The 24,678-nt window shown below is 44.4% G+C and overlaps 1 protein-coding gene across 1 annotated transcript; it reads right to left on the reverse strand.

The window, feature by feature from the left end:
- Positions 1-21,358: 21,358 nt before the first annotated feature.
- On the reverse strand, positions 21,359-24,397 carry LOC123446567 (alpha-xylosidase 1-like). The gene is made up of 2 exons (XM_045123140.1): positions 24,388-24,397; positions 21,359-21,674 (listed from the first exon to the last, which is right to left on the reverse strand). The coding sequence occupies exons 1-2, from the start codon at positions 24,395-24,397 to the stop codon at positions 21,436-21,438; spliced, it is 249 nt and encodes an 82-aa protein (XP_044979075.1). The 3' UTR covers positions 21,359-21,435.
- Positions 24,398-24,678: the final 281 nt, after the last annotated feature.

Raw genomic sequence — 24,678 nt, forward strand, 5'->3', positions numbered from 1 at the left:
CTTGGCACTGAGTTAATAGGTTAGTCCCAAAAAAGATATAAAAGGCATACAAAACATCCAAAGTTTGACAAGATAATATCATGTAACCATGAAAAATTATAGATACGTTGGAGACGTATCACGTACCTTCGGTGCCCTCCGGCCACCCAGCTGCCACGAAAAAAGCAACGCACCCCCAGGAACCCATTCCATCCATCCGCGCCTTGAATGGACGCCGACGCCGCGGTTCCGGCGAGCCTCCGTCGCTTTGTTGGTCACCGGCATCGACCTCGCCGGCCTAAGCCACTCCCATGTGGGCCCGGCTGGTCATGGATTTTAAGCCTAATTACTAGTTAGCTAACCCCTCCCTAGACACAGACAGTGGGTCCCATTGCGTGTTAATTAGCAATTAGAATTATTTTAAACCCTGTTAACTAACTATGACACTAATGTGTGGACCCCACACGTCAGGTTTGACTTTGACCAGGTTAGTTGACCTGCGGAGGTCATGCTGACGTAGTGTTGATGCAATTAAACTTTTCCGGATTAAATCAATACAGGAAATTTCAGAAAATACTAAAAACTTCTAAAAATCATAGAAATTCAACCGTAACTCCAATGAAAATAATTTATATACGAAAAATGATCAGAAAATTGCAAGGAATCTTATTATGCCATGTTCATGCATGTTAGAGCAAGTTAACGTAACCAAGTAGAAAAAATGATGATTAGGGTAAATTTAATAAATAGTTTGGAGGAGGAATTTGATGCCTATTTGAATTTCCACTTCAATTAATATGACCAAAACATTGAGCTAGGTAACTCAGTACCTTAACATGCCATATCATACATCATGTTTGGTGCATTGCATTGAATGTGTTCTTTTCTATTGCCGGTGGTGTTCCCTCTCGGTAGACGATGGTTCCAACGATATGATCATTGACATTGATGAAGACTCATTGCTATCTTCAGAACTGTCAGGCAAGCAAACCCCACCCCCCTCGAACATTCCGATAAAATCCTACTCTCTTGCTCTTGCTCTCTTTTACTGCATTAGGATAACAGCGATTGAACTATTATTTATTCTCGATAGTTGAACCCATTCCTCTACATGACCTGATTTTGCCACAGTAAATAGTTGAAACCACTTAGCATGAGTAGCAACTGCTTGAGCCTTGTTGTGCTTACTCATCCATGCTTGCTTAGTGTGCCTGCTATGGTTAGAGTTGCGTCGGGTCAGGTCCATCTGGACGATGAATCGGAATGGTTGCGTTCATGTCCCATAGTGTGAGAGTAAAGGCGTGAACCTGATTTGGTAAAGGTGCCGATGAGAGGCTGTATAGGAGTATGACTCCGTGACAACAGACCTCCCCCGGCAATGGAACCAGAAGAATGCTGCTAGCACTCCCTGGCAACGAAATTAGAAGAATGTTGTTGATGGCCCACCAGCGCGTGGGATCGCAGCAGTTTTCGAGGGTAGAGTATTCGACCCAAATTTGTTGATACACCAAAAGGAGGTGAGAGGATACTCTTGAGTATTAGCAGCTGAATTTATCAGATTGAACCACACCTGAAAGATTAGTATCTGCAAGCAAAGAGTCAGCAACAAAGTAGTATGATAACAACGGTGTCAGAAACAATCTAGTGACGACAGACTATTCCTAACTGTCGTATCAATGGCGCCTAGTTGCCCGTTGACGGAAATTGTCTTTTCCCGTCAACGCCGAGCGAATCAAAATTGTAGCAGGTAGCAGCAGTGTAACGAGTAATAGCAGTTGCAAGGAACAGCAATAGTGACAGCAGTAGCAAGTAGCAACAGTAGCAAGCGACAACAGCAGCAAGTAACAACAGTAGTAACAGCAGCAGCAATAGTGGTAACAACAGTAGTAGCAGAGCAAGACAAGTAACATCAGCAGTGCGTCGAACTCGTAGGCCATGGGTCGGTGATTCGTTTGGATGATATTCATCATGCAACAGTTATAGCACGGAGAGATATGTGGCTAGCTCCCGTTCGTCAATGTGATGTAGGCATGCATTCCGTGTGTAGTCATACGTGCTTAGGGAAAAGAACTTGCATGACATCTATTGTCCATCCCTCCCGTGGCAGCGGGGTCCAAAAGGATACTATGGGATATTAAGGTTCTCCTTTTAATAAAGAACCGGAACTACGCATTAGCACTTGGTGAACACATGAACTCCTCAAACTATGATCATCACTGGGAGTGGTTCTGATTATTGTCACTCCGGGGTTGCCGGGTCATAACACATAGTAGGTAACTACAACTTGCAAGATCGGATCTAAAACACACATATATTGGTGACAACATAATAATTTTAGATCTGAAATCATGGCACTCGGGCCCTAGTGACAAGCATTAAGCATGGCAAAGTAGTAGCAACAGCAATCTCAGAACATAGTGGATACTAGGGATCAATCCCCGTCAAAACTACCTCGATTACATGATAGATCTCATCCTACTCATCACCGCCGAGCGAGCCTACGTATAGATTACTCACGAACGATGAAGAGCTTCATGGAATTGGAGAGGGAAGAAGGTTGATGATGACGATGGCGACGATTTCCCCTCTTCGGAGCCCAAAACGGACTCCAGATCTGTCCTCCGGATGAAGAACATGATGTGGCGGCGCCTCCATATCGCAAACGCGACGAAATTTTCTCTTCTGATTTTTTCTGGGCAAAAGTGAATTTATAGAGCTGAGATTGGGGGCGGCAGAGCCACGTGGGCCCCACAAGCTTGGTTGCCGCGGCCAGGGGGGTGGCCGTGGCAACATGGCTTGTGGCCCACTGGCCCACTCCCTCTGGTGGATCTTTGCGCATGTATTTTTCATATTTTCCAGAAAAATTCTCCGTAAATTTTCAGGACGTTCCGAGAACTTTCATTTCTGCACAAAAACAACACCATGGCAATTCTGCTAAAAACATCGTCAGTCCGGGTTAGTTCCATTCAAAACATGCAAATTAGAATCCACAACAAGGGCAAAAGAATTTGGAAAAGTAGATACGATGGAGACGTATCAGAGTACACGTCGGGTTGTCTCATTGGGACCATCCTTCAGAACTGAGTCATGTGTATGTTATCCAAGACTAGCTACTACCACACATTGGGATCCTTAATTGACTCTCTCAACTTATTAATCGCCTAGATCTCTGTCCAGGAGTTGCAACTAGTTTCTGGTGCTTGTAGGACATGCTAGTAGTCTACCGAGTGGCACCCCGTACAGGTGGGCTTGGGACAGACTAGGCATCGTGGCCCGGTGTACCAAGCGTAGTACCATCCGTCGAGGTGGGCTTGGGAACCCTGTACACATCGTTTGGGACCATAGAGGAAACTTCGGTCGGACTTCTTTGCGGGTTCAGCCTCAAATAGGCGATAAACCTGGACTAGAGTCTTGTGTGGTTAGTCAGGTCGTGGCTGACACCCACGCTAGTGCTTCCGCTTGAAGGTTGCTGAGATGCATGACGTGCATATGGTGATAAGTGGTGGGAGCGTGTGTGAAGAAGTACACCCCTGTAGGGTAATCTAATCTATTCCAATAGCTGCGTCCGCGGATATGGACTACTTGGAAACTTATATGGTCATACACAACTTGAATGGATACTATAAAATATTCAAGATAAGTGTGAGTGCTATGGATGGCCTTCTCGTAGGGAGACGAGAGTGGATCCATAGTGGTGTATTCATTGGTGAATATGTGGACTCGTGTGCGCTATCCCACCTCAAAGAAAGTACTTGTAGTCGTAGGACAGGTTAGCCAAGAATCAAAGCTGGCTTGCTGCAATTAAACTCCACAACCCCTTCATTGATACTGATGCATATATAGATAGTTCTGATGTAAGTCTTGCTGAGTACCTTTGTACTCAAGGTTGCTTTATTTATGTTTTTGCGGAGAAGATTTTAGTCTCATTAAAGGTTTCTACGCGATGTGTTTGATGTTGACCGGAATAGCTTGGGAATCCCAAAGAGAGATCTGGTTCGTTCGGTAGGGTTGTTGTAGCTTTTCAGGCTCTTCCAACCACTTTTAGTAGATGTCTGTGCCCAGACATGTTATGCTTCCGCTTGATGTTTGTATGACTTGAGTGTCGGGTCACGAGACCCTGTTTGTAATATCATACTATGTTGACTCTTAGAAGTCTTTAATAAAAGCTTGAGTCATAGAGTTATGTTGTGATGCCATGTTGTATCTACACATATCGTGCATATTGTGTGTATGTTATGGAATGCATTATATGTGTGGGATTCGACACCTAGTTGTGTGCCTTTAGTAGTACTCTTTACGGGGAAATTCCCCTTTGTGCTTCCATCGAGCTTTGGTAGCTTGCTAGTTGTTGGGGATATTACCTACGTTGTAACCCCCCTAACTGGGCTGGGTCACTAAGGGGGCGACTCATCCTTTGTTGAGGCAAGCCTTGGCCCAGGGGCCCATGAGCCGGATGGCGGTTCAGGATTGATGCAGAAGATAAGACGCTAAGGAGGTTTCCAGTCTTGGAAAGCACGGCGACTTAGAGATATGGAAGACCACGATCTGTAGTGTGGCTAGGACTCTTGTAAACCATAGGGCTTCGACCTGTATATAAAGGCGAGTCTCTGGGGCAGATAGGGCAGGTTAGAAATCATCGAGAGCTAGGTCAGGCGAGTTACGGCCTCCTTGTAATCAAATCCATTACCAATCTACACAAAGCAAGACGTAGGCTTTTACCTCCACACGAGGGGCAGAACCTGGGTAAATCCGTGTCCCTCTTTCGCTCACCCCCTTTGAGTCACCACCAAGGTGCGATGGCTCCTTTACTAAGTCGTTTCATGAGGACATCTATCGTGAAAAAACCACGATAGTTGGCGCCCACCGTGGGGCTTGCGCATGGTGGAGTTGAGTTCCCAAAGGGAGCCCTACCAGGGTCAGGAAGCTATGCCGCCGGCATCATGATGAAGAGCCGCCGTGGAAAATACTACATCGACAAATCGCAGTGGGGGCCTGAAGCCGATTCAATCGAGTTCGGTTACACGGTCACGTTTGGCAAGATCAACATCTTCATCGGCATGTTTGGAGCGCCCGTACCTGAGCCAGACACCTCCACCTACATCGTCGAGCCGGCCAGGTATGCTCTCCCCATCCCACGTCAGGACAGGAGACACCATGTTTTCGTCGGTTTTACACAGGGAGCCAGGGTACAGGACGAACCGGCAGTCCAGGAGATCACCCCGTCAACTCTGACGACTAGTCATCCATGGGCAACACGTATTCAATCCACCCTCTTTATGAGGGACAACTCGTAGGTTTGCCACTGGCGGCAAACTCCGAGGGCTTTGAAAGATCCCATCGACAAGTCGCCATCTACATGGAGGGGGCGGCACAACCTCAGCCAAACCCGGCCGGCAACAATGAGACTGGCGAGTCGTCGGCTCAAGCCATGGCGGATTTGACGGCGGATATCACTAGACTCATGATATCTGTTGTGACGGCGGAGAATCAGGAAGTGATCAATGTCGAGCTAGCGAAGCTGCAGGAGGAGATGGCCAAGACTCACCGAGACGTGGAAGCGGAAGCCGCTAGGATGGCGGCACAACAGGTCCGAATCACCGCGGAGACAGAACAGCCGAACACCGAAGGCTGGCGGCTGGAGAGACAACAACGCGCGTCCGATGCTATTCACCAGAGGAGGCATCATGGGCGCCTCCCAGCCGATCTACATCCGACTCGCCTCTTCGACACCCCACGCACTCCTCGGATGGGACCCGATCGGCCTTTGCAGACCGCTCCAGGGGAGGGTCCAGATCAACCGCCTAACCCGCCACCACCTCAACCAACGGAGGCCTAGACACCTCGCTTCCAGACACCACGATACCACTTCTCAAATCCCGTGGATAACGTGCTGGTGGCAACTCGCCAATTGGAGTCCCTCCCAATTTACAAAAACTCCCTGGCTGAGGTGGAGGCGAGAAACGCCATCGAGATGCTAAAAACAACGGTGGTCCAGCACACGCAATATTCGCACAGCCTTGATCGGTTGCACTCTATACCCCAGGCGAGTCACACCAGGAGTCACCATGAGGACCAACCTGCGGTGACCAGTGGGCAACGGCGTCCACCGGAAACCAATCCGCCCGGGATGCACGATACTCGAGCCCAAGACATCGTGGATGCAGCGCGAGCCGCCCGCCTGATGGAGACGGCAGCCGCGGTGGCTCAGGGCTACCCGGCTTACACCCAGGTCGCTCCTTCATCACTCGATACAGGAGACATGCACGTTGGAGTGCCCTGTCTCATGCCCACTCTGCGCAATGAGCTAATGCCAAAGGATTTCAAGGGACCAAGGAAGGTGCCCAGTTACACGCTAGATCTCGAGCCAGGGTCATGGATCGAGAGTTACGAGCTTGCGATGGATATGCTCGATGTGAATGAGGCGGTTTGCGCCAAGTATTTTACCATGATGCTTGAAGGAACGACGCGTACATGGTTGAAAAACCTGCCGCCTAACTCGACCAACACTTGGGCAGAGTTAAAGGAGCGTTTCATCAAAAATTTCCGAGGGACTTGCAAACGCCCAATGACCATCGTCGACTTACAACACTGCGTTCAGTGACTAGATGAGTCGGCCCATCACTGGACACGGCGAGTCGCATAGGTCATTCATTCGTCGGACGGTATCTCGGCGGCTCAAGAAGTGCTGATTCTGGAGCAAATTTTCCATTACGAGCCTTTGGTACTGAAGCTGGGGCGACTTAAGCGTAAGGTGCAGGACATGGGCGAGTTGATGGACACGCTCACCAGATTTGCCGAGTCAGACGACACTAAGGATCCTGGCGAGGATGATGACAAGCTTAGCACCGCCAGGAGAGGCGAGTCATCAAAAGGACACTCCTAGTTTCAAGGGCGGGGTAACCACAACCACGGCGGGTAAGGCAAGTGGAGACAACAAGAAGGTCCCACGGACTTCGTCACCAATACAAGTGCCGGCAATGGGAACCATCGCCAAAAGAAGCGAGGCTTCAGCGGGAAGAAGCCGTGCAACTATCATGAGATGTTCAAAGGGCCCTGCCCATAGCATGCGACTGCTGAGGGACCGGCTACCCACTCCTGGGAGGATTGCTATGTGATGCAGGAGTTTCGAGCTAAGGCGCTCAAGAAAGGCCAAGGAGGCGATCAGGGCCAACGACAGGAACAGTTCGGCGCGCCCGGGTCACGCCAAAGCCCGTTCGGTGGGTTTCCTAACCCGGGTCCGCAGGGCGGGTCACAGCCTAATAGTGGACAGTACCAAGTTCACAACCAAAAGCGTTATAACCCACAAGGCGTGTTTCAGCTACCACCCCCAGAAGGAGATCCCTGGGGACAAGATGACTATAGCGGCTTTCAGAATAACCCTAAGCAGCTGAACAGTGGGCAATATCATGTGTTCACCACCAGCACCTGCAAACGGGGCCAGTAGGTAAAACATAGAACTTTCAGTGTGGCTGAGTCGGTGCTACTTCTCAAACAATAGCGCGAGAAATTGACACGTTGACCGAGACTTGCTTGCGTTGGTTTTTCCCTTGAAGAGGAAAGGGTGACGCAACACAGGAGCAGTAAGTATTTCCCTCAGTTTGAGAACCAAGGTATCAATCCAGTAGGAGAATCTCGACAAGTCCAGAGTACCTGCGCAAACACAAAAGTGCTTGCACCCAACGCTACAAAGGGGCTATCAATCCCTTCAAGATTGATTGCAAAGTGAGATCTGAAGGCGGAAAGTGCAACAAAGTAAAAGTGTAAGGCTGAAAATATGATGTGAAGTAGGCCCGGGGGCCATAGTGTTCACTAGAGGCTTCTCTCAAAATAGCAAATATTACGGTGGGTGAACAAATTACTGTCGAGCAATTGATAGAACCGCGCAAAGTCATGACGATATCTAAGGCAATGATCATACATATAAGCATCACGTCCGAGACAAGTAGACTGATACTTTCTGCATCTACTACTATTACTCCACACATCGACCGCTATCCAGCATGCATCTAGTGTATTGAGTTCATGACGAACAGAGTAACGCCTTAAGCAAGATGACATGATGTAGAGGGATAAACTCAAACCAATGATGAAAACTCCATCTTTTTACCATTGATGGCAACAACACGATGCGTGCCTCGCCACCCCTTCTGTCACTAGGTGAGGTCACCGCATGGTATGAACCCAAAACCAACCACTTCTGTCACTAGTTGATGAAGAAGCCCTCCGTATCCGAATCCCCCCCGGTAGGGCACCATAACGTGCCCCAGATGGGATCTTGTGGAGACAGAAGCTTGCAGTGGCGGAAAAGTATTTTTGTGGCTTTCCTGATATTTTGTGGGATTTTAGGGAATATATAGGCGAAAGACCTAGGGCAGAGGAGGGCCAGGGAGCCCACAAGCCTGGGAGGCACGGGCCCCTCCTCGCCGCGGCTAGGGTGCTTGTGGGGTCGCTGGTGACCCTCTGCCTTGGTTCTCAAGTCTCCCGATTGTCTTCTGTTTCAGAAAATATCTTTTTGGAAGTTTCATTTCGTTTGGACTCCCTTTAAAATCCTCCTCTGAAAAGAGTCAAAAAACCCGGAAAAAACAGGAACTGGCACTTGGCACTGAGTTAATAAGTTAGTCCCAAAAAAGATATAAAAGGCATACAAAACATCCAAAGTTTGACAAGATAATAGCATGAAACCATAAAAAATTATAGATACGTTGGAGACGTATCAAGCATCCCCAAGCTTAACTCCTGCTCGTCCTCGAGTAGAGAAGTGATAAAGACTGAATTTTTGATGTGGAATGCTACCTAGCATAGTTGTCCTTTGTAACTTCTTTCATGTGACATGAATGTTCAGATCCGTAAGATTCAAAACAATAGTTTGCTATTGACATGAAAATAATAATACTTCAAGCAAACTAGCAAGGTAATCATGAACTTTCGAAATAACAAGGCCAAAGAAAGTTATCCCTACAAAATCATATAATCTGGCTATGCTCCATCATCCCCACATAACTAATTTAAATCATGCACAACCCTTGTATTGGCCAAGTAATTGTTTTCGCACTCTTACTTTCGCAAACCTTTTACAACTATCACGCAATACATCAGAGTGAGCCATGGATATAGCACTATAGGTGGAATAGAGTGTGGTGGTGGTTGTGAGACAAAAAAAAGGAGGAGATGGTCACATTGACTCGGCGTATCAAAGGGTTATGGAGATGCCTGTTAATAGATATCAATGTGAATGAGTAGGGATTGCCATACAAAGGATGCACGGTAGCTATAAGTATGTGAAAGCTCAAAAGGAGAATTAGTGGGTGTGCATCCAACTTGCTTGCTCACGAAGACCTAGGGCAATTTTGAGGAAGCCCATCATTGGAATATACAAGCCAAGTTATATAATAAAGATTCCCACTAGCATATGGTGGTGACGAAACGAGAGGCTCTCAATCATGAAGAACATGGTGCTATTATGAAGCACAAGTGTGGAAAAAGATAGTAGCATTGTCCCTTCTCTCTTTTTCTCTCTTTTTTTTTATTTGGGCTCTTTGGCCTCTTTTTTTATTTGGGCTCTTTGGCCTCCTTTTTTTATTTCCTCACATGGGACAATGCTATAATAATGATGATCATCTCCTTTTTATTTACTCACAACTCAAGACTTAGAGCAATGAAGACTCTATAGGACATGCCTACAACAGTGTATCGGGATGTGCAACGATCTAGCTTGGCGTACGACGTTGAAACATCTCGCTAGCTATCTTATGATCATGCAATGGAAATATGAGAGTGACGGCACAAGTCAAGAGACGGAACGGTGGGAGTTGCATGGCAATATATCTCGGAATGGCTATGAAAATGCCATAGTAGGTAGGTATGGTGGCTGTTTTGAGGAAGGCATATGGTGGGTTTGTGCACCGACGAAAGTTGCGCGGCGCTAGAGAGGCTAGCAATGGTGGAAGGTGAAAGTGCATCTATACCATGGACTCACATTAGTCATGAAGAACTCACATACTTATTGAGAAAGTTTTTATTAGTAATCGAAACAAAGTGCTAAACGCATACTCCTAGGGGAAGGGTTGGTAGGTGTTAACCATCGCGCGATCCCGACCATAACACAAAGGATGACAATCAATAGATCAATTATGCTCCGACTTCCTAACATAGTGGTTCACCATACGTGCATGTTACGGGAATCACTAACTTCAACACAAGTATTTCTAGATTCACAACACCCTACTAACATAACTCTTAATATTACCAAATCCACGTCTCAAAACTAATTAAGAGGAATCAAAACTTCTCTTTCTACTCAATGCACATGAAGATGGAGGTTTTTGTATCCTCTTTGGGTACCTATCACCTTTGGGACTACTTTCATAGCACAAGCCAACTACCAAATCATGCACCGCCGTGCTCCAAAAGATCTAAGTGAAGCACATAGAGCAAAATTATCTAGCTCAAAAGATATAAGTGAAGCACGATGAGCATTCTAGCAAAATCACGATGAGTGCATCTCTCTCTCAAAAGGTGTGCAACAAGGATGAGTGTGACACAACAAAAAGAAAAGACTCCGAAGATACAAGACGCTCCAAGAAAAACACATATGATTGTGGTGAATAATAATATAGCTCCAAGTAATGTTACCGATGGATTGAAGACGAAAGAGGGGATGCCTTCCCGGGGCATCCCCAAGCTTAGGATTTTTGGTGTCCTTGAATTTGGCTTGGGATGCCTTGGGCATCCCCAAGCTTGAGCTCTTTCCACTCTTTATCCCTTTTTCCATGAGAACATGACCCAAAACTTGAAAACTTCACAACACAAAACATAAACAGAAACTTGTGATATCATTAGCACAAGAAAACAAACTACCACCTCCTTAGGTACTATAGCAATCTTGATTTCTATTTATATTGGTGTTAGATAACTGTATTCTCACTTTTCCGTGGCTATTACCCCCGATACTATCAATAGTTTCATCAAAACAAGCAACCAACTCAACAAAAAAAAGAATCTACCAAAAACAGACCAATTTGTAGCAATCTGTATACTTCGTATACTTCTGGCACCTCAAAAATTCTGAAACATTACGACTGCCTGGGAAAAAGGCATATCAACCAGCAGCAAAAAGAATCAACTCAAAAGCTCTTTCTGAATAAAAATAAAAATAATCTCGTGAGCGAAAAGTTTCTGTCTTTTTCCAGCAGGATCAAACAACCATCACCAAGACTAGTCATAAAGGTTTTGCTTGGCTCAAACACAAAAGAAACAATCATAACAGAATTATGATAGTGTGGATGCAACAAAACAGAAAGAAAAATATAAATTCATTGGGTTGCCTCCCAACAAGCGCTATTGTTTAACGCCCTTAGCTAGGCATAAAGCGATAGAATCATGTATCGTCGTCTTTGGTGATCAAACCATAAGTAGCCCTCATCATGGATTCATAAGGCAATCTTATTTTATTTCTAGGAAAGTGTTCCATGCCCTTCTTTAAAGGAAATTGAAATCTAATATTCCCTTCCTTCATATCGATGATAGCACCGATAGTCCTTAGGAAAGGTCTACCAAGAATGATAGGGCATGTAGGATTGCAATCAATGTTAAGCACAATGAAATCCATGGGTACATAGTTCATATTTGTAATAATAAGACCATCATTGATCCTTCCCATGGGTTTCTTGACAGTAGAATCCGCAAGATGCAAATTAAGAGAACACTCCTCAATCTCATTAAAACCCAGAACATCACATAAAGACTTTGGAATCGCGGAAACACTAGCACCCAAATCACACAAAGCATTGCATTCATAGTTTTTGATTTTGATTTTGATAGTAGGTTCCCACTCATCATGAAGCTTTCTAGGGATAGAAACTTCCAATTCAAGTTTCTCTTCAAGATATTTTATCATAGCTTCGACGATATGATCGGTAAAGGCCTTGTTTTGGCTATAAGCGTGTGGAGAGTTTCTCATGGATTGCATCAAGGAAATGCGTTCAATCAAGGAGCAACTATCATAATTGAATTCCTTGAAATCCAAAGTAGTAGTTTCATTACTACTCAAAGTTTTAATATCTTCTACTTCACTTTCAATGCTTTTAGCATGAAGATAGATGGACTCCGAATCATTGGGGCATTTTATAACCAGAGTGGGCATTTTTCAACCAAAGTGGATTCATATCCAGCCCCATCATCATTAGGTTTGACACAAGAAAACAAAGATTCAATGGGAGTCACACCAAGCACTTTAAGATCTTCGTGATTTTCATCATAAATTTCAGGTTTAGCAGCCATTTTATTGACCAAGGTAGCCTGTTTATCAGAAATGTGGCTTACCAACTTTTCAAGACGAGCAAGCTAAGAATTTAGCGCAAGGAATTCTTTGGCAATATCATCCACTTTTTATTCATAAAGGCCAAAAAAGAATTTTGCTCCTTTAGTTCCCTACGGAAGTAACTGTTATAATCAAACTATGTAGACATAAAGCATTTAACACTAGCTTCAATCTCTTCCAACCTCGCATAGTAAGCATCAAAATCCCTTGGTTGGGCCATACAGGTCTTAGCAGGCAGACAAGCGAATAGAAAGCAAGAGAGAGAAAAGGGCGAACGAAAAAGGCAAACGAAGAAAAGGGCAAATATTTTTGTAAATTTTTGTTTTTCAGAAGTGGGGGAGAGGAAAACGAGAGGCAAAAAAGTAAATGCACGAGACGAGTTTGTGACACTTACTTGGATGAGTTCTTGACTTGATCCTCCCCGGCAACGGCGCCAGAAATCCTTCTGCTACTTCTCAAACAACATCACGATAAATTGACACGTTGACGGAGACTTGCTTGCATTGGTTTTTCCCTTGAAGAGGAAAGGGTGATGTAGCACAGGAGAAGTAATTATTTCCCTCAGTTTGAGAACCAAGGTATCAATCAAGTAGGAGAATCTCGTCAAGTCCAGAGTACCTGCGCAAACACAAAAGAGCTTGCACCCAACGCCATAAAGGGGTTGTCAATCCCTTCAAGATTGATTGCAAAGTGAGATCTGAAGGCGAGAAGTGCAACGAAGTAAAAGTGTAAGGCTGAAAATAAGATGTGAAGTAGACCCGGGGGCCATAGTGTTCACTAGAGGATTCTCTCAAAATAGCAAATATTACAGTGGGTGAACAAATTACTGTCGAGCAATTGATAGAACCGCGCAAAGTCATGACGATATCTAAGGCAATGATCATACATATGGGCATCACGTCCGAGACAAGTAGACCGATACTTTCTGCATCTACTACTATTACTCCACACATCGACCGCTATCCAACATGCATCTAGTGTATTGAGTTCATGATGAACAAAGTAACGCCTTCAGCAAGATGACATGATGTAGAGGGATAAACTCAAACCAATGATGAAAACCCCATCTTTTTACCCTTGATGACAACAACACGATGCGTGCCTCGCTACCCCGTCTATCACTGGGTGAGATCACCGCATGGTACGAACCCAAAACCAAGCACTTCTCCCATTGCAAGAATCATAGATCAAGCTGGCCAAACAAAACCCACAACTCGAAGAGAATTACAAGGATATGAAATCATGCATATAAGAGATGAGAAGAAACTCAAATAGGATTCATAGATAATCTGGTCATAAATCCATAATTCATCGGATCTCGACAAACACACCGCAAAGAAGATTACATTTGATAGATCTCCATGAAGATCATGGAGAACTTTGTATTGAAGATCCAAGAGAGAGAAGAAGCCATCTAGCTACTAGCTATGGACCCGTAGGTCTATGGTGAACTACTCACGCATCATCGGAGAGGTCATGGAGTTGATGAAGAAGCCCTCTGTATTCGAATCCCCCTCCGGCAGGGCACCAGAACGTGCCCGAGATGGGATCTTGCAGAGACAGAAGCTTGCGGCGGCGGAAAAGTATTTTCGTGGCTCTCCTGATTTTTTGTTGGATTTTAGGGAATATATATGCGAAAGACCTAGGGCAGAGGAGGCCGAGGGATCCCACAAGCCTGGGAGGCGCGGCTCCCCCTCGCCGCGGCTAGGGGGCTTGTGGGGTCCCTGGTGACCCTTTGCCTTGGTTCTCAAGTCTCCCGATCGTCTTCTGTTTCGAAAAAAATCTTTTTGAAAGTTTCATTCCGTTTGGACTCATTTTAAAATCATCCTCTGAAAAGGGTCAAAAACACGGAAAAAACAGGAACTGGCACTTGACACTGAGTTAATAAGTTAGTCCCAAAAAAGATATAAAAGGCATACAAAACATCCAAAGTTTGACAAGATAATAGCATGAAACCATAAAAAATTATAGATACGTTGGAGACGTATCAGCCGGCGCTCCCTAGGTACGTCCATTGGTCCGAACAACCCATAACCTGGAGTAGGGAGGATCACCCGCCCTGAGTTGATAACCCTGGCGACTTGACTTTGGTTGTGGCTCCCCAAGTCGGAGGATACACCCTTTCCAGAGTCCTTATGGATGGTGGCAGCAGCATAAACATCTGATGCTTTGGTACCTTTCGAAGGATGAACTTCTCGGAGAAAGACTTGATGTCGTCATCCACGGTTTTCCAAGGCATTGTTCCGGGTAAGTCGGCCTACCCAATTGGGCGGATCAAGCTTAACGTGGCTTTTGGCACGGAGTCTAATTACAGGAGCGAGTCACTCATGTTCGAGGTGGTCAAAATCAAGAGTCCTTACCACGCGTTGTTTGGGAGTCCGGCTTACGCTCGATTCATGGCTCTCCCCCATTATGTTTATATCAAGCTCAAGATGCGTGGTCCTAAGGGGACTATTACAATCAACGGAGACAGGAAAATAGCCCAAGAGTGCGAAGAAGGAGATGCAACTTATGCCGAGACGGCTTGCGCGGCCGAGGAGCTCAAATTTCACCAAGCTAATGTTGATCTGGCAGATATGACGCCGCTCAAGAGACCAACGATCGACTCAAAGCCGCCCCTCAAATTTAAACCAACGGACGACATGAAGGTGATAGACTTCACGCCTCGCTACTCAACCAAGCAGTTCACCATTGGGACGGGCCTGGATCCCAAATAGGGAAGCACGCTCATCGAATTCATCCGTGAGAATCGCAACATCTTCGCATGGAAACCTTCAGACATGTCGGGTGTCCCGAGAGAATTCGTTGAGCACCATCTTAATACTGACCCTAAAGTAAAGCCGATTCAACAGTATCTTCGCATGCTTAACGAAGAACGGCGTAAGGAAATTGGAGAGGAAGTCGCCCGGCTTTTGGCCGCCCGATTCATCATAGAGGTCTTTCATCCTGAATGGTTGGCTAACCCGGTCCTGGTGCTAAAAACGACACTTTTCACATGTGCATCGACTACACCGACCTCAACAGAGCCTGTCCAAAGGATCCTTTCGCCCTCCCCCGCATTGATCAAATCATTGACTCGACGACGGGTTGCCAGCGTTTGTGCTTTTGGATGCTTACTCAGGGTACCACCAGATCAAGATGGCTATGGCGGACCAGGAGAAAAGCTCCTTCATAACCCCCTTCGGAGCCTTCTGTTACATGTCTATGTCATTTGGGCTCAAGAGTGCGGGGGCAACTTAGCAACGCTGCATCCAAAATTGCTTGCATAACCAGATTGGACATAATGTCCACGCCTATGTTGACGACATCGTGGTCAGGTTTCAGAAGAAGGAGTCGCTCTTGGAAGATCTCAAGGATACTTTTGATAATTTGCACGTATATCAGATGAGGCTTAACCCCACCAAGTGTGTGTTTGGTGTTCCCGCGGGAAAGTTGCTGGGTTTTTGGTGTTAGAGCGCGGCATTGAAGCTAACCCAGATAAAATTGAAGCGATCACTTTTTTAGGCAAGCCGGCCAATATCAATCAAGTCGAGCGCATGGCGGGTCGTATCGCGGTTCTAAGTCGCTTTATTAGTCGCCTTGGGGAGAAAGCCATCCCTCTTTATCAGTTACTCAAGAAAACTGATCGTTTCATTTGGACGGATGAAGCCAACGAAGCCTTTGAAGCCCTGAAGCAACAACTAGCTAAGTCGCCAGTATTGGCTGCTCCGACGGACAAGGAGCCTATGCTCTTGTACATCGCGGCTAATTCTAAGGCAGTGAGCGTGGAAGTGGTCGTCGAGCGGAAGGAAGAAGGAAAGTAATATCCGGTTCAGCGATCAGTATATTTTATCAGCGAAGTCCTGACCCTCTCCAAACAATGCTACCCGCATTGGCAGAAGCTGGTCTTTGGGGTGTTTATGGCGAGTCGTAAGCTGAAACACTACTTCCAAGAGCATCCCATCACGGTGGTCAGTTCTGCCCCCCTTAGTGACATTATACAAAATCGAGAAGCGACTGGACGAATTGCTATATGGGCCATCGAGTTAGGACCTCATCACATGCGGTATACCCCTCGCACGGCCGTTAAGTCTCAAGCACTAGTGGATTTCATCAACGACTGGACCAAGTTACAGATTCCATAAAACATGCCCGATCTATCAACAGGACTTGTGACACTATCACAACCGCCGCGTCAAGAGTCGGACTTTTCAAGAGGGCGACTTAGTGCTTCGGTTGATTCAAGACCACACTGGTATGCATAAGTTATCACCTCCATGGGAAGGACCGTTTGTCATGAGCAAGAATCTTCGTAACGGTTCATACTACTTGGTGGATCTTCGCCCTCATAGGCAAATTACAGAGGTTGTGACAACTCGCCCCTGGAATATTGCCCACTTGCGGCCTTACTCCACCTAGATCCATGGGCTCCTTTCTTTTGTGCAAATCTCAAAACTTGTAATCTTTTATTTATGAAGAAATAAACCCGGCACCCACGAACTTCGGGGTCCTTTGTCGTTTCAGCTTCTTGAAAGCATGAGTCTTTATTGTTCTATGAGTCGTCCAAGCATGGATGCTATCAGTACCAGAGAGCATAAGTCGCCATGCTGCACTTGTTTCAAAACTAGGTACTCATAAGCCAAAGAGGACCAAAGTTTCCACATTGCACGGTTCAAACATGGGCGCCTTATATGGTTTTGAGAATTAAGCCGACTTACTTGGGGGCTACTAGTTCCCAAGTCATTTTGTAGTAAGAGCGTAAGCGCTTCTGCAATCCTATGTTCGACTTTTAAATAATCATAGGTCACTTGGGGGCTTCCACTCACCGAGTTCAGCCCGAATACCCTCTTGGCTATGAAAAATTGCCGCATTACAAATGGTTATACTGGACTATGTGTTGGACGAGTCGCCCTATGGACCGACGTACTCTTGGCGAGTCAATCAGTTTTTTGGACCCTGAACTCACCTTGGTTAAAACATGAAAGGTACCGGCCAGAGCCACACATGGAAAATAGAGAAACCATTGGTTCACTGAACCTGCTACACTGAAGCTTGACTCGCGCCTGATTAGCCGGTCTAAATAACTTGGGCTGTTGCAAAAGACTTCTTAGGGTAGCACTAGAGTTTTGCAAACTCGTCCTATCCCGTCGTAGCTTATCGAGACGACAAATTTTTATGACTATCTTCATGGCACTGCCACTTTTATGACTCGCCGCGACTCACTGAGCTAGCTCCTTGCTTATAACTCGCCATGACCCACTAGGCTGGTTTATCTCTTGCCACAACTCATTGAGTCGGCCTATGGTGTTTTCCCTCGCAAACAGGTTGAAGCAACTTTTTTGTCAAATTATGACACTTCCTAACTATCAAGCATTAGGATTGGTAAAGGCGATTCATGATTCGCAAAAAGGATAACAATTCAGAATTGTCAAGCAAAAGGCATGGATGGAAGATAGTTTCCCTGAAACCTAACGACTATTAGATGGCTCACTCGGCCATACCGGGCGTCATCTCCCGGTCACAAAGAGATCAAATTATTTTTGAAGAAATGATTACATGCTGAGTAAACTCAAGCCGCCTCCGAGTCACCTTGCCTTGAGCTCTCTCCATCTTCAATTTGTAACTCGCCCATCTTCTAGTTGCACTTGGACAAGGCGACGAATTCATCTTCATCGTTAAGAAAGACATATAGGTCAGCTTCGAAGTTGAAGGGATTCTTGCACCGGCGAGGAGTCAGGCTGGTAATTTCGAACGAAGGAGGAATCACCTTTTTATTATTGTCATCATACGCAGCCTGGTATTTGTTCAAATCCAAACGCGCCGTCAGCTGAGTCACCGTGGAGCGAGACTCTTTCGCAACTCGGTGGTAATCTTCTTCGATGAACTCTGACTCGTCGTCTTTCAGCTCAGGATAACCAGCAGCTACCTCCTCTGGCTTGAGTTCAGGGGCATAGGCCAGGCACCGACTTAGGATAGTCAGAGCTCCCTTGCGGGCGGCTGACCTCTTTAGTTCATCTACTTGCGGTGGCAACGTTGACAGGCAACCCAACATATTATTGATGGACTTAATTGGCTCCTTGTTGCCCATCACTGCCTTCATAGTCATCATGCTCCCTGTATGGAGCTGCTCCGTAAAGGTGTAAATCGCCTTCAGCTTCAGGATGCAGTCGTTTTGGAGGTTGGCGGCTCGCGGACCTACAAAGGATAAACCATGACAATTAGTATTTGCAAACTAAATTGTGGCTCTTCTTTCCAACGAAGGGAATTGATCCTTACCAAAGATGGCTTGGGTCATGTTGGAGATATGCTTTTTTAACCCACAGAGCTCTTGTAGGGCAGTTTCTAGCTTTTTCTCCGCTTGTTCCACCCGCTTCAGGATGGCGGCTTGATCAACATTGGCTTTCTTCTCAAATTTTTGGTGATCAGCCTTCATTTTCTCCATATCAGCCAGGGCCAACCGATATTTCTCTTCAGATTCAGTCCGTGCATTCTACTGTTCGGCTAAGTTTTTCTTCAAGACAGCAAGGGATGACTTGGCCTGGGTTACAGATTCCTGCAAACAAATTTCGGGGAGACAAGTTTCAGAACTGTTGCAAGCAACATCCCTGACACTTGGGGGCTAATGTATGATTCTTTTCATAGTCATACAAAATTCAAGACCCGACTCATCTTTCAAAAGATGACCCAGCCCTTGGCGGCTACAGGTTGAAGTTTTTATCTAATTCGAGACCCGGCTCATCTTTCAAAAGATGACCCGACCCTTGGGGGCTACAGGTTGAAGTTTTTATCTAATTCAAGACCCGACTCATCTTTCAAAAGAAGACCCGGCTCTTGGGGGCTACAGGTTGAAGTTTTAATCTAATTCAAGACCCGGCTCATCTTTCAAAAGATGACCCGACCCTTGGGAGCTACAGGTTGAAGTTTTTATTTAATTCAAGACCCGGCTCATCTTTCATAAGATGACCCGGCCCTTGGGGGCTACAGGTTGAAGTTGTTATCTAATTCAAGACCCGGCTCATCTTTCAAAAGATGACCCGACCCTTGGGGGCTACAGGTTGAAGTTTTTCTAATTGAAGACCCGACTCATCTTTCAAAAGATGACCCGGCCCTTGGGGGCTACATGTCAAAGTTTTCCTCTAATTCAAGACCCGGCTCATCTTTCAAAAGATGACCCGACCCTTGGGGGCTACGGATAGATATGGGTCTACCAGATATTGCAACAAACATAATTCATCAAACAAGACTAGTCTTCTGGAAAGCTAATGGGTGGAAGTACACATAACAAAGGACGTACCTCATGTTGATCAAGCTCTTCTCCATTTCATAACTCGTCTTCAGGCGACTTACGAAGCCAGAGCAGGGTTGCTCAAATTAAAGCTTTTCATAATGGGGAAGCTTCAGCTTAGTGATATCTTGTTCCGCGGAAGGATGGACCTCTTTCGATGCATCTCTGGATAACACTGCTATTGCAGGCTTGGAGTAGCCAGTACTAGTAACTATTACGGTATCTAGATCTTCAGTCGCCTTGGAAGAGCTTGGTGGGTTAACATTTTCAGTGGTCTCCTTCAGAGGCCCTGGAGAGTTAGTCCAGATGTCAGGAATGTCATCCACAGGATCATCACGAGCCGCCGCTTGGTCTTCATCAAACTCTGGGGCAGAGGTGCTCATACCTAACACCTCAGTTGTCATAGGAACAGAAGACAAGTCGCTAGTTTTTCCCTTCTTTGCTTGTGCTCTGAGATGAAAATACATCAAAGTTAGAACAAGTATCATTATTGGGAAGGAAAAAGGTTAATAAAAGAACTTACCCGTGTACACAAATCATTGACGGAAGAGCCGGCATTACTCAGTCGCCAGATGAAGGAGGAGAGACTATGAAGGAGGAGAGACCTGAAGAAGAAAAGTTCAAGGAGTGAACGAATTGCGAATAACATTTTCTACAAGAAGGAGAATGTGTTAATAGGAATATACCTCACTTGGTCGTTTGCGACCAGTTTTCTTTTCGAGTAACCCGGAAACTAAGTCACCAGAATGGCTTTGGGTCTGACATTTGGGAGCATACCTCGCCTTCTTCAAAAGGAAATCATGGTCCAGATAGGCATTTGGGTGAGACATGGGAACCTTTCCACAAATCCACCTGGCCGGCCTAGGTGAAGAGGAAGTTGAGTCGGAAGAAATAGAAATTACCTCGACGATGTCATCCTGGCTTTCATAACCATCATCCTACCAAGAATTCCTATAGTCACACAAAGTTCCAGAAGTAAGGCTAGAAATAATACTTATAGAGGCAGAATGCTATTCAATCGAGACAATGGAAAATACTCTACAAATATTTCACATCTACAGAGTCAACTGTAGACCATTTAGGAAAAAAATAGAGTTAACTAACCGCAGGTTACTAAATGTTGCTTCCTTTGCTCCTATACGTAAGGAATGTTGTTAATGGAATATACTACTGTTTTCATTTTTTGTTAGTTCCTCTCATTTAGGAAAGACCAGACTATGGCGCTCAATTTGCAATCTAATTCTCTAATTTTTTTCTCCGTTCTGAAAATGATGTTCAGTTAACCTAGTTAGTAACTAGTTTTTGTTCATTGACTAGGCTTGGAAACCGTAGTTCAGCTAGTGGGATTCACAAGTAAGACTTCTCGCGTTTCGACAGTGCTGACTGAATTCCTTCAAACTGGTCTCTCATGCAACATATATAAGAGTAATGACAATGGCAAAACTATGTATCATAGTACAGCATGCTTTTGTCTATGAATGAGCATTCCAGATTTTATTCGAAAAGGAAAACAAGTAAATAAGATGTCCCAGTCTACCACACATTGCTAACAGGAACATACCTAGAGGTTTGATGGACCAGCTAAAGAGCGACAGCGAAAAGAAAGAAGAATACACACGGCGCACGGGCTGTGAATACATCTACGACATCCATCTCCAAAATCATGGAACCAGGACCAAAGTTCTTACTGAGCACAAGGCCCTCTAGCATATTAACAAGCATTCCAGATGATAGATCAGGATGAACTTATTGTCAAAATACTTGACAAGAGATTCACTACAGACTATCAACAGGGATCCATTTCCCAAATGATCATAGGCTTCCGTTCGAACCGACGGTGAAGATGAAATGTTAATGAAATGATACGAACACATTATATGACACCAAACCAGCAAGCCACACAAACATACCAATGGAACCGCAACATGTCGAGAAACGCCAGCAGCTTGGGGCGCGAGTAGTTCACCGGGCTGAGCGTCAAGTCCTTCCTTGCGTCCATATGGTTGTCGTCGTTCCAGATCACATCGAGGGGTATCTGCGCGCTCCGGTAGTTCTCCACGACATCCTCGACCACTGAAAGGTTATGGTATCCCCACCTGCATTGGTGGAACCCTGTAAACAAGAGCAAAAAACAGTAAGAGGTTTGCAGATTACAGTGACAGAATTCAAATACTCTGTTCTGGATGCGTTAAAATTCAAATGGTTGCAAGGTAAAAAGTAATAAGAGTATGATTTACAAAACAATTGGACCACATGTAGGTACTGTGCAGGATAACTGCTAGTATGATTTATTGCTGTTTGGTATTGTCTTCTCAGGTCTGTTGACCATATTCAGAGCAAGTGTTGTTTTGGTTTTTGCAGCGAGATTCTCAGAATCACGAGTGTGAAATGTCAATGGAATGTAAGTTATGTCTACCAGTATCACAATGAGAGACGGCCAACGCAACAGTTATCTACTTAGTACAAAGATTCATAACAGAGATATTCAAGATGGTCTCAAATTAGTGCGAATCCAGAAATTGTTGCTTTTTTACAAATTACAGAGAATCTAGAAATTATGGTCTCAAATTATATATGGCCGAGTGATCATGCGAGGGAACTAGATATAATTATGCTTCCTATTTATTCTTGCTAGAATTTGGCTCATTCTATATGTAGTACTAGTAGCATTGGCTAAAGGAAACTAAACATGAACAAAAATACAAACTTCCAAGTCAAAGACAAGCTGATGCATGGTCAGTTTGGAAGATATAAATGTCTATGACCTCTCTATCATGTTGTTATCTAGCTTGTCCTACCCAACACAAATGTTTCATTGTTCAGAGTTCAAAAGTTAAAATAGTTATCAGGGGGAAATAATATAGACAGTTGCTATCATTTTCCTAGAAGAGTTAAATACCACTATTGATACAAAACTTGTAGTAGTGGAAACAGAATCATACAAGAACTAAAAAACTCCAAAGAAGTGGTCCTTCAATTTAGCTAACAGAATATTTCCATACAATTCTGTTAATTCCGACGTATGCCGTCTATTTTCTCTTAATAGCAATTGTTGCTGTCTCTCACAAAAAAACTACAACTGCTGGAGACGATCTCTCTCTCTCTCTCCCACGGTGGACCAACTTGTTGGTGGGATGCAGGGTATTATTAAAAAATGAGCTACGGGGGAATCAAAACTGGGGCTGGGGCATTCGAATGACATGAATTAAAAGCACGCACGAGATAGCCACCAACCAGAAGGAACTATCCGTCAAAAGTTGAGATAAATGTTTACTATCTGAGCCACATAGATGGAAAAAGAAATAGAAAACAAACAACTATGCGCTGCGGCGCAGCTTCGAACAAATGACCTTCGATATGGTTTTCATGCGTGTTACCATGACAACTTGCATTAAACAAGAAGCATCAATGGCCATGACAAGAAGCACCACTTATTAGTCGGTGTGATTTACCAAAATTAAGAATTAAACATTTTTGCAGCATGATATACTTAAATTAGGATTTAAAAGTTTGTACACCATTAAACAAGAAGTATTATCGTACATTCTGTTATATTAAGCAGAACGGTGGGCGGCGACATGCCCGAGAAAGCTCTTCTAAATAATTATCCTTTTTTATTTAGTTTATTTCATAAATAGAATTATGCATATTTAGATGATTGTCCTAGACGACTCATTGCTAACTTCTTTCCCCATAATATGCAATAGAATAATAACCCGTTCTGCCTTGGATATATAAGTTATGCTTTGGTAGGTAAATTCAAACCTTGGCCAGTCACTCATATATTTTTATTATTCAGTTTCATTTTGTTTTCAATAAAATTAAACCTAGAAATACATGGTTTAATTCTGTGACATAAAACCGATATCATTAATTTGGTGTTAAGATCTATCACTAAAGATTTGCAATTATTAGTTAGTGAAAAATTACATAGAAGAAATTATTATTCACAGGTTAAATTTGAATAATGAAAATTGATCGTGCATATCACATCTGAATGAATAGAACTCATGTACCAAAAAAAGATTTATTGGTACTGTTGAACGATGAATTTTTTCGACATGTTATTCAATGTGATATTTCCTTTTTAAGGCTCAAAAGTGGTGAATCAACTAACTTGGAGTTTAATGTTTCATAATGATTTATTCCCACAACAACATATCATCTTTTATGTATCTACAAGATTACAACAGTAGTTGCAGACAATTCTCAACGTCTAATAGTTTCAACTTCTGCAATGTTAGTAAACTGTTTTTCATACTACATGAAAATGTCAACAAATTCTATAACAATTTCAGTAAAATGTTTCAAGCACAAGAACATTAGCACCATGCTATAGTACACCACAAAATATCATTTTGAAAGAATAATAGATGTCTTTGCTTTGCATATCAAGTGATGCTTGTTGTCTTGGTAACACAACGTAAAACAATGATATAGGTCGCGTGTTCAAATCGTGTGTAGCGGCTATAGTTTTCTTTGTGAGAGACAGCAACAGCAACAAATGTAGTTAAGAGAAAATAGATGGTGTACATTGGATTTAACAGAATTGTATGGAAAAGTTCTCTTAGCTAAGTTGAAGGGCCACTTCTTTGGAGTTTTTAGTTCTTGTATGATTCTGTTCCCACCACTACAAGTGTTTGTATCGATGGTGGTATTAACACTTCCTAGAATGATGGCAGGAATCAGAAGTTAACATAGTTATCAGGGGAAATAACATGTTCGGACGACCAGCTAAGAATTAGTGGAACATGAGAGCACTGGTTCATCTCAAATACAAAAAAATAAGACAAGACTCCGAAGTAATAGAAAAGGTAATTCAGACCTATCTGCATTGCAGCCCATAATTGCAAGCCAAAGGGACAAAAACCCATGATTATGTAATTTAGACCTATAAAGGCGCACAGAGATCATAGGAAATAGCCAAGGACGTGTCCATCCAGGCCAAGAAAGAAACCGAGTGCTGCTATAGCTGTGAATTTTGCATCAGACATGGAGCTGCCACCTGCTGCTAGCGTCACCTACAAAAGCATTACTACTTGAGTAGGTTGTTCACGGGGTTCGGGGAACAGTGAGCTGAACGACTAAATTCGCAATTCCCACTGTAGGAGTAGAG

This window comes from Hordeum vulgare, chromosome 4H (assembly GCF_904849725.1).
Source record: "Hordeum vulgare subsp. vulgare chromosome 4H, MorexV3_pseudomolecules_assembly, whole genome shotgun sequence".
NCBI classification, from domain to species: Eukaryota; Viridiplantae; Streptophyta; class Magnoliopsida; order Poales; family Poaceae; genus Hordeum; species Hordeum vulgare.